The sequence below is a fragment of the Megascapheus bottae genome, chromosome 22, assembly GCF_031878675.1.
Source record: "Megascapheus bottae isolate mThoBot1 chromosome 22, mThoBot2.hap1, whole genome shotgun sequence".
Classification (NCBI taxonomy): Eukaryota; Metazoa; Chordata; class Mammalia; order Rodentia; family Geomyidae; genus Megascapheus; species Megascapheus bottae.
Genome location: NC_143530.1, coordinates 17079726 through 17090987, shown reverse-complemented (window position 1 = coordinate 17090987; position 11262 = coordinate 17079726). Strand labels below are relative to the sequence as shown.

Genomic DNA, 11262 nt, shown 5'->3' with positions numbered 1-11262 from the left:
TGAAAGAGTTTAAATAATCGGAAAGCTGACCCAATGTGATAGTGAATTAAAGGCCAGTATCAACTACCTGGTTGGTAAGACATTGTCTCTGAAACAAGAAAAGCAAAAAAGACAACTATAAGTACATATGTAAACAAGAGCAATGAAGCAAAAAAAAAAAAGTTTTGAAATTCTTAAAAATTTAGATCTCTCTGATACTATACTGTTTATCAGTTATTCCCAAATAGAGTAGTTCCAGTTCATGCTTCCTTTAAAAAAGAAATTCTACATTCTAGCTGTGGTACTTAACTTCTGAGAATAGCAAATACCTGGCTCATGATTCCATAGAGTACAAAGTCCACTGACCGAGACTATACTCAGGATCTGACAACTAGGATGAAGGGTAACAAACACAAGCAATATGAGCTTGCACAAGGTACTAGGAAAGAACAGATAAGGACCTGGCCAAACTTTCTATGTTGTCATAGGAAGACTTCTCAGAGGGGGCTTGTGATCAGTTTTCATGGGCAGAATAAATTTGTCAGTAACCAAGGGGGAAAGACCTTCCAGAAAGAATAGAGCCATAAAGTCTTGCTGTGGGAAGTTTGGATGTGTCAACATGACCAGTGATTAAAGTACAGAGGTATAAAGGGAGTTCACTAGCCTGACTGGAAATGCAATAAACACAAGAAACACAAGAAATGTTCAAAGAAATCAACTGTTTTTCCCAATGGAAGAAAGCATCTCTACAAATGTGTTTTAGTGGTCCCTGTATAATTTGGAGAAGATAATTGTGACTCAAAGAAGAAAAAGAACATTTTTAAAATTAAAAACAAACAAACAAACAAAGAAGGGACTGGGAGTTTGGCCTAGTGGTAGAGTGCTTGCCTAGTACGCACAAAGACCCAGGTTCGATTCCTCGGTACCACATACATAGAAAAAGCCTGAAGTGGTGCTATGACTCAAGTGTTAGAGCTCTAGCCTTGAGAAAGCCCAACGACAGTGCTCAGACCCTGAGTTCAAGTCTCAGGACTGGCAAAATAAACAACAAAAAAGAAGGATATGACTAAATGAACAAACTGGTATACTCTTGACTAGGAAAACTAAATACTATAAAAAAATTGAATTTGAATACTATAAGAATTGAATTGAAATAAGGAAAAGATGAAGGGTCAGTTAATACCTACCTTACCTGTGTACTCTGCTTCAGTGGTGGTCTGGAACTTTCCATATCCACACAATTACTCCATCAGCAAATGAGCAAGGAAGAGAGGAGGAAGGATATGTAAGTTCTGCTAGGTACTTCATTGTATCATTCCCAGATTTATTAAAACCTGATTTTGCTTATAGATTTCTTGTCTCCATGCTTGTGGTTCTGGAACTTCAAAAATATTATTTTTCTTTGCTATGTCCACCTACAATCTGGAATTCCTGGACTACATTCTTCTCATGGTGAACTTTTACTTCTGTTTTAGACCATGTGTGGCTCAGTGGTTATCGTCTCTGCAGAAGTATCCAGATCTGGCAGGAATCACAGGCTGGTTTGTTAGCCTGAGCATTTTTTCTTACCATTTTACACCATTTGGAATGGAGTAGTTTTATTTTGTTTTAAACTTAGATTTCTGAAAATGTTTAAAGCAAGTAAATCTTTTTACTTATTTGTTTTAACCCTGAAGTCTACGTTTTGTTTGCTATAGAGCAGATGTTAGAGAAATGTTCACTGTTTGAGTAAATATGCTTAAAACTAAAATTCAGTTTGTTCATTTCTATAAAATTTAATGTGTTAGCTTGAGTCATTTATTATGATCTATAATGACAAGAGTAAATTTGCTTTAAAATTAGTAAAAAGAATTTAGGCTTTCTTTTTTTTTATATATTTTTTATTGTAATTAATAGAAGGGTTACGCTATATTTGCCAGATAGGAGGTGCATTGTTGGTGTGGTTTTTTTTCTTCCCCAGTAATTTGGGGAGGGCTGGGTCATCAATACTTACCATCTCGCTCGGCTCTGGGGGACTACAGGCTGGCCCTGTGTGTTCCTCCCCATTCCCGTGTTGTTTCACACTAGCAACAGTGCATTAATTCACATACATTGATACCCTTTCTCATGTCTTGGTCCCCATTTCCCTCCCCCCAACCTTCACCCTTCATCCTGCTTTCCCCCTTCCCTATCCAATTTCAAATAACCAAATACAAATATATCCAATATATCAGATAACAAAGTGAGATATTGTAACAATATGAGATAACCAAGGGACAGCAAAAGAGATGAGAGATAACATAGTGGCAAAGCTATATATAACTGTGACACTGAAATGTAAGAGTGCCATCTATTGGTGAAAATATTAACAAACTCTAGAAGGCATTAAGCCCAGCAAAGCATACTTTCCATAATGAGCCCCTTGGATTGGTTATGTAAAATATTAAAGGTAGAAACAATTGAAAGATGTAATTATAGAATGTTCTGGTATCAATAGAAGCTATAAAAAAGCTAATAAAGTACAGTGTAATAATATTTTGTAAATGAGGAAGAAATGGTTATAACAAGACAATTATTGAAAGCATTCTCTACGCTTACCCCTTCATTTCAGAGTAGAAATGAACCATGAGACGTCAACTATTACACTTTATGTTCAGTATTGTATGGGAGATGATAACTAGTATCTTATGGAAAGAAAAGCGGGAGATGATATTCCTATTACTTCCTGTGTTCTAGGCCCTTTCTTTTCCAACTTCCCCTCCCCTCCTTGGTGCCAGTACAGGGCTTGAATTCAGGGCCTAAAATAAATCTTTGGATTTTTTTTTTCCTCAAGGCTAGAACTCTATTACTTAGCCATACCTCATTCCCACCTTTTTGGTTAATTAGAGATTTGAATCACACAGGCTTTTCTGCCAGGGTTGGTTCCCAATCACGATCCTTAAATCAGCCTCCTGAGCTAGCTAAGGTATACAGGCATCCGGCCTCACTCTGCCCCCCATCATATATATATATATATATATATATATATATATATATATATATATATATATACATACTTATTTTTCCAGTCCTGGGGACTGAACTCAGGGCCTGAACAATGTCCTTAGGCTTTCCTCAAAGTTAGTGTTCTACCACTTGAGCCACAGAACCAGTTCTGGCCTTTTCTATGTATGTGGTACCAAGGAATAGAACCCCGGGTTTTCGTGCTTGCTAGGCAAGCACTCTACCGCTAGGCCAAACTCCCGGCCCTTAACCAAGCATTTATTGTGTACTTTTCACCCATCATATGCTTGTTATGTTTGAAGCTGTATGGGTAATAAGATCATATTTCAGTGAATTTTCCCATTCAATAATAAATCCTACCTTGGTTAGTGATTGAACTTTGCTCTGATTTTTGAAGTGGAGAAGTCAAGGATACACACTCAGAACTTGACCACTTAACCCTACATTCTGTTTTGCATAAAGCACAGGAACCTAGGATAAGGGCCCTCATTTCTGGGCTCTTGCTTTCTATCCTGGGGTGCTGTCTCCAGCTGGTAAGAGGTACTGAAATTGGGCAGAGGAGCCAAGAGTGCAACGGAAACAAGCTGCTGCTGGGAGCTGGCTGGGAGAGTTTTGTGATGCTAATGAGCCCACTGCTGTTCCTGCTCCTTTTCTGCCCTCCACAGAACAGAACAAGAAACAACCTAGAAAGAGCTTTTTAAAATAGTCATCTAAGAAAGCTTGTGTACTGTATTTCTAAGGTGGGTACATAGGCAAACAAGATCACGCATCTGGGTACGAACTGGGCCTCTGAAGTTCTCCTGCTTGTAGGTAGACTCCATTATAGAGTCACAAGGAATTTTATGCATTATTAATTGGACCTTTGTACTTACTGCTTTAAAAGAAGGCAGTTTTTCCTATGCTTTCCTCCTCCTTGCAGGAAAATTAAGTGTAAATGATGTGAGTGATTTCGTTAGCCCTAAATGCCCTCCCACAGCAGTTTTCACTTCTGAACTCACTCCTTATTAAGCTTCAAGATTTCAGGAAGTGGCACACAGAGAGAGGACTAGCAGCAAATCCTTGACTTTTCAGGAAAGATCCAGATCCACACTGGAGTCCTCTGAGTGAAGGTATACACGGTGCCAATGTGGAAGGAGGGGAGGTAAGGGAAGAATGGGGAGTGTATTTCCTGGTAACAGAACCCAACTGCCTATGGTAAAAGTACTCAGGGTTTTGTGACACAAAACCACAGAAGATCCAGACTACAAAAACCGTGTGAGGCCCTTCGTGAATCCTTGTGGGAGAGCGCACGCGCGCGTGTGTGTGTGTGTGTGTGTGTGTGTGTGTGTGTGTGTACAGGTGTGTGTGAGTGTGAGTAATTTGCCAGGGAGTGAAGATTTTTATAACAAATCTTGGTGGCTTTCTCCAGAAGCTTGGTCTTAATTTGAGAGAAAACAGCTTATTTAATAAAGTTCCTTGAATCCCTGTAAAATGACACAAATCGAACTTCTGTCCAATTCCTCTCTGCTCTCAGACAAACTTGCCCCAGGTTAGGGGAAACCAGAAGAACCTGGGTGGTTTTCAGAAGCAGCTACCACCCATGGTAAAGAGACTAATATGTTTGTGTCACTTGGCCAGCTACACGTTATCTCCTGAGAGATAGTCCTGATCCTGGGTGTTCAGAAAATACTTAAAAGTGCTTAGTTCCGAAGGCGCTCTGCCTCCAAGAATAATTGCTCACTGGCAACAATCTCTCACTCTGTGGTCCTGAAATTTCTTTTTCTCAGTTTAACATTGGGATACAAGAAGACTAAATCAATTTTCTAGTTGTCTTGGTTATATCTGCCATCTTTTACCCCCTAGGCACAAGTGGTATTTAAGCCAATGAAATTAGGAATATCAAACTGGATTTTAAATCTGATCAAGTTTCCATTAAGAGAAATGCCTCTACATGATATCAGCTGCCATATTTGACAAAGTATCTGAATACTTATTTTCTAAATACTAATTTGTTTCTTCATTCCAGGGGGTGTGGAGGCCAGTAGCTGCCAGCTCAAGTAAGGTGTACTTCTACCACTGTGGAACTTCCTGCCTGCTTCATATCTACTAGATCCAATCCTGGAACATCTCAAGAACATCCATGGCCTCAGCTTCTAGTATCAGGAGCATGAGAGAAATAGCTATGTGCCCCATTTGCATGAACCTCATGACTCACCCAATGAGCATCAAATGTGGACACAGCTTCTGCCAATCATGTATAACGGCCTGCTTTAGGAAGCTAAGCCAAAAGCAATCTGCACAGAAGATGTTCAACTGTCCCCTGTGCCGGGCCCCATTTAGTATACAGAGTCTCCGGCACAACAGAGAGTTGAAAAGTGTAATTGAAGTCATCAAAATAGACCAGGACATCCTGTGTGAGGAACATGAAGAGAAGCTTCACCTGTTCTGTGAAGATGAAGGCCAGCTCATCTGTTGGCGCTGTGAACGGTCACAGCACCAAGGCCATGCTGCAGTGCTTGTGGAGGATGTATGCCAGGGTTACATGGTAAGTTGGCAGGTGCGGGGTCTTGGCAAATACCTGCTCTCATGATTCTTGCAAGAGAGCATGAAGCCTAGCCTGAAGCCTAAGGCTATGAACCTGACATATGACTTTCACCAAAAGTGATAGCTGGTGGTAAAAATCAGATTATGATGTATATTTGCTGAATCAAGCCTAAAGTGTTCATCTTGATTTGGCAGGCAGGCAGACTTTTCCCCTTCTTTGCATGCCATGAGTAATTTCTCCCTACTCTATGACATGTTGTCCCCAAACCAAAAAATTGATTTGCTAGAGTCCAGTGACTCATACCTATAGTCCTAGCAACTCAGGAGATTGGAATCTGAGAATTACAGTTCCAAACTGGCCAGGGCAGGAAAGTCCATAAAATTCTTATTTCCAATTAACTGCCCAAAAGCCAGAAGTGGAGCTGTGGCCTCAAGTAGTAGAGCACCAACCTTGAACGAAAAAGCTTAGGGATAGGTCTTGAGTACTGGCACCAAGAAAAAGAAACAGAAATGCTTTAGGGAAATAACTGAAAGCTTGATAAGGACACTGAGTCCTCGTAATTGGTTTGTTGATGCTATTTTTTTCCAAAATGTTTCAGGACTACCTTTCTTTAATGAAATCTGTCTAATAATTTCAGTTGTCATTCTGGTCTTTCCTTTCTGAAATACCTATAATACCTATAATAGTGAATGTGTGATTAACCATTGATATTATTATGTTATTATGTTAAATTGATCACTAAACCAGTTTTATAAGGTCTTCCTTTAGATAATTATATTGTATGTGCAATGTTACCCTGGGCAGAGCTGTCATCAACTACATGGCCAAGATACTAGGTTAACATATAAGACTAGAAAACCATTTCCACGACCTACTAATCCTCATTTTCTACAGCAAAGACATACTAAATGATACAGCACCACTGCTCAGAGTTGCAGAGATGATCAATATGTTTTTTAGACATACAATACTCTGCCTCTTAGCATACTCCTTAGGAAATTTTTAAAGAGCTCAGTGTTTACTGTGAATTTAATATAACTTGGGAGTTCAGGGATTGCTATTTTATGGTAACAAAGGATTTCATTGCTTGAATTTATCTAATTTTTCATTCAGGAAAAACTCCAGAAAGCTAAGGCTAACTTGAATCAACTCCAAGAGGAATGTGTGAATCAAAAGATATTCATAACAATACGAAGAAGTGACTGGAGGGTAAGAATCTGAGCTCCTGGTTCTCAAAGTATTTATCTTTCTGGAGTGTAGACACAGAGAATTGGGACAACACACACTGATGGTTTTTTGTCACCATGTCACTTCAGATGAAATGCAAAAAAGGGGTGGGGGGGGGAGTCCACTGCTTTTATACAATGATTTGTTCATGTCTGAGATTTCTTTACCAAATCCTTCAATCTTCCCAATAGTAATGGCTGGGATTCTTCATAACTTCACAGCGGAGAAGCAGAACTGTTGTGTCTAATCCCTTAGAACTAGCCTCACTGGCTTTCACATTTTAAATGCATCAGCCTGGTGTGTAGGCATCGACCTTCTTACTTGCTTATATAGACACTGAATTGCAGCCCCTGACTCTCAGCTTTCTGGGGTCAGAAACTAACCTTAGAGAGCATTCAGATGAGGCTAGAAAAGAAAACTAAGTATTTTACATGGAACTGCAATGATATGCACTTGTAACTTCAAACTCTAGATTAGCTTCCAGGTTTGGGGATTAAGGTACCTATTATTCCAGGTCCAACTCCCTCCAAATGTGGGCTGAAAAAGAAGAAAATCTAGCAACTGCAGGGAATGAGAGACAATCTCTCCCACAAACAAGTGCCAGCAGGAAACTGGCACTTGGGAAATTCAAGTTGAAGTGACTTACAGAAAAATTGTGTCACAGTAGCTGATCATGCATGTTCTTTTTGTGTGTGAGAGCTAAAATATAGAACACAAAACATGCTTTTTTAACGACTGCAAATATAGAAGTCTGAGGCATTAGGGATGTTCACATTTAGCAACATCATGTGCATCTCTGTTACATTACCTTCTAAAATGATACCGTCCCGATTTGACAATCTCCTTTTCTTCCAGCACCTGAAACTACTGCAACTGCCTTCTGTGACTATGAATTTAACTACTACAAGTACTTATAGTATTCATGCCCTATTTTCTATCATTTTATTAGCAGAGTGTTATTAAAGTTCATCCTTGTTGTAGCCTCAGTCAGAGTTTCATTCTTTGAGGCTGGGCAATGTTTCATTCTCTATACCATATTTTGATTTTTCATGCCTATAAGCACAGATATTTGGTTTGTCACTGTACTTTTATCTGTAATTTGGACTCTAGAGAGATATAAACATAAGAAAACAACAAATCAAGTCTGACTTCAAGAATCTCCGGAGCTTTCTGCGTGAAGAAGAGAAATCTTATACCTGGAAGCTGGAGAAAGAAGAAGAGCAGATGCTTGAGAGGATGAGGAGCAGTGAGGCCAGACTGGAGCAGAAGAGCAATGAACTCAAGAGCCATATCCTAGAACTGGAGGCAAAATGTCAAGGCTCAGTCCAGAATATGCTTCAGGTGAGGCTGTGGGACTGAAGAAGGCCAAGGTGTGTGTCACTAGATTGGTGAGAGAATGGTAAGGTAGCATGGAAGGGTTGTCAAGGCCTGCCTCCACCAAATGGCACATTATTCTGGGGAGGGAAGGTAATGTTCTTTCAGGTGCTGCATTAGTATCATCAAGATGGCCTCCACTAGATGACAAAAAATCTTTCTGTTCATTATGCAGATGTACAGAGGCCAATGGAACCCTGGGCTAACTCCAGCCCCTGTTTTCCCCTTGCTCCATATAGTCATATTTCTTATTAAAGACTCATTCCTAAAGTACTGTTCCAGGTGACAAATGGTGACAGTATGGTAGCCGACTTGAAGCTTGACTTGTTCCCTTATTTACTTGTAGAAGTCATGTTCCATGCAGGTGCATGATGAGTGTCTCTTATTCAAATAAATAGCTGAGACCCATAATCTAGGCTCCACAAAAGGCCCTGGTGGTGGTGACTCTCCAGGACTGAGAACAGAGCATGTGTGTTCTGTCACCCTGTGATACTTGCTGCTTGACCTCAGGGTCCCAGCTTCCCAGGCTGTGGTTAAATTGACCTGCAAAGGGCCTGTGTGATAAGTGATCTGTAATTGGGCTCATTGGAAGGCAGTTTTGCCACAGGAAGGATGAGAAAGTTCCCAGCCTTCTCCTTAGAAAGCACATAGGCTGCTGTCATTGTGGACATTACAGTTCCCGCTGGGCCTCCCCAAGATGGTTACAGACTCTGACTAAGTCTTCCCAGAGGCTGGGGTGGGAATCACTCCATCTGAGTGTCCATCCGTATTTATGGCAGGGTAGCTCTCTCTCCTTCCTTTAGAGGAATGCTTGTAGAAAACAGCCCATGAACGTTTGACGTTAGCATGCTCACCTTTTGTTTTTCTTTTTCTTTTTCCATAACAGGGTGTGAAAGATACTTTGGTCAGGTAAGCCCTGAAAGACTGTGGGAAGAAGGCAGCGTGGAAGACAGAGGGATCTGAAGGGAATGTAACACTAAGGTAATCTGTGCCCTCTGCTGCTTCTAGGAGTTCGGCTGTGAAGCTGGAAAACCCTGAGAACTTTTCATTGGAGATACATACTATGTGTAATGTCTCTGAGCTTTATTTTGATGTGAAGAAAACCATAAGGCGCTATCAAGGTATGGAAATTCAACCATCTCTAAATGCTATGGATGGGAGTAATCAGAGTTACTTCCTGTCCTGGGCAGCTTCTCAGCCAGAGCGTGTTCCCTTGTTTTCGGTGTACTGTCAGCCTTACCTTTCCGTGCTTACATTCTTATTACGCAGTGCATACAGGTTATATCTGCAGACCCTTCCACATCCTGGTCTCCTTTGATTAGCCAGATATAATGATTTTCATTTCATAGTTGGCTCACATACCTACTAAGAAACAAAGTTTGATTTGAGAAGACGGGCAGTCTTAAAAATACTGTGTTTGACTTGGCTCAAATGCTAGAATACCATTATGAAAGGAAGTGCTAGGTAGGCCCTGAGTTTAATTCCTGAGACTGGCAAAATGAATCAATTCATTCAATTTCTTAATAGCAAATAATGTGTTCCTCATCATCTCCCCCGTTCCAAGATTATTTTGATTGTATGGTGGTTTATGTTATTCTGCAGACAATGTGACTCTTGATCCAAGCACCGCACATCCTGATCTACTTCTTTCTGATGACCGGAGACAAGTGACTCTTGGATTCACCAAGAAATACCTTGAGGTTTCATCTAGAAGATTTACTGCCTTTCCTTGTGTCCTGGGCTGTGAGGGCTTCACTTCAGGAAGACACTACTTTGAAGTGGATGTTGGAGAAGGAACTGGCTGGGATTTGGGAGTTTGTTTGAAAAATGTACAGAGGGGCACTGACATGAATCTGAACCCTGAGTTTGGATTCTGGACAATCAGGCTGCACAAGGAGAATAGCTACATAGCACTCACGTCTACACCGACTTCTCTTTATCTGAATGAGCAGCTCCTGGTCGTAGGAATTTTTCTAGACTATGAGGCAGGACTTGTTTGTTTTTACAACATGACCACTGGTTCCCATATCTTTACCTTCCCAAAGGCTTCTTTCTCTGATACTCTCTTGCCCTTTTTCCAGCTCTATCAGCATTCTCCTTTGTTTCTGCCTCCACCTGATGAATAAGGAAAGGAACATGGTTTCTTTTTCTTTGTTTAATCAAATTCCACACAGGCAGGTAGTTGGTTCATTTTCTTCACTCCGATTCTTGTAGTACCTAGATTAGTGGTGACCTTTTTTAAAGATGTTTTAATATTTATTTAATAAACATACATTAAACTAATAAATATAAAGACTGAATGTCTTTCTCAGCGGTGGGCATATGGGGAAAGCAGGAGAGTGATGAATATACATGGTCCTCTGTATATTTCTTTAGAGGATTTGGGGCTTAGGCTCTCAGTAGTGGTTGGATATTGAGTAATGCAATAGCTAGAGTAAGAATATCTGGATACTCTCACTTTGATGCCAGTTTGAACTGGGGAATGAAAGCAAGCAATCCTCTTGCAGCTGAATAAAAGAGCAGAAAAGACCCAGGAGGTTAGCCTAGTGGTAGAGTGCTTGGGTAGCATGCACAAAGACCCAGGTTCGATTCCTCGGTACTATATACATCAAAAAAAAAAGCCAGAAATGCTGCTGTGGCTCAAGTGGTAGAGCTCTAACCTTGAGAAAGACCAAGGAGAGTGCCCAGGCCCTGAGTTCAAGGCCCAGGACTGGCAAAAAAAAAAAAAAGAGCAAGGAAGTCAAAACAGTCGTAAGTCTTCCAACCATACCTGTTGATTCAGGTAAATCTTGAGTTCTGCAACACTGAGAAAGCTTTTCAGGACACAGGCTTTATATAGGTACTAGCTATTCCCTGATAATGGCACATCCATCTTTGACCTCTAGTTATCTGGAACAATGGTGTCACCAGTCTGAATCCCCAAATTGTGATAGCCTCTTTTCCTGTCCATGAAATACTGCTTGCTTGCAAAAGCCAAAGGCTGAATACTGACAAGAACACACTTCCAGCTGCCAACCATCAAAACACATATATCCCAACCGTCTGTGCATGGCTTCATTTGCTCTGATGTCACACTGACACTTGAGATGACCCTGGGTTATTAATAATCACATCCAAAGGCACCATGAAAAAATAACTATTAGGGAGGAAAAGAATTGGCACTCATGATTCCTGCA

The 11262-nt window shown here is 40.5% G+C and overlaps 1 protein-coding gene across 1 annotated transcript; it reads left to right on the top strand.

Annotated features, from left to right (window-relative positions):
• Positions 1 to 5080: 5080 nt before the first annotated feature.
• On the top strand, positions 5081 to 10212 carry Trim38 (tripartite motif containing 38). Its single transcript, XM_090355402.1, has 6 exons — positions 5081 to 5485; positions 6599 to 6694; positions 7823 to 8053; positions 8973 to 8995; positions 9095 to 9207; positions 9689 to 10212. Exons 1-6 carry the CDS (start codon positions 5081 to 5083, stop codon positions 10210 to 10212), a joined length of 1392 nt encoding a protein of 463 aa, XP_090211528.1.
• Positions 10213 to 11262: the final 1050 nt, after the last annotated feature.

Coding starts and splice junctions, on each gene's coding strand:
- Trim38 (XM_090355402.1), top strand. CDS start 5,081: ATGGCCTCAGCTTCTAGTATCAGGAGCATGAGAGAAATAGCTATGTGC. Junction 8,054..8,972: donor CAGTCCAGAATATGCTTCAG/GTGAGGCTGTGG, acceptor TTTCCATAACAG/GGTGTGAAAGATACTTTGGT. Junction 9,208..9,688: donor AACCATAAGGCGCTATCAAG/GTATGGAAATTC, acceptor GTTATTCTGCAG/ACAATGTGACTCTTGATCCA.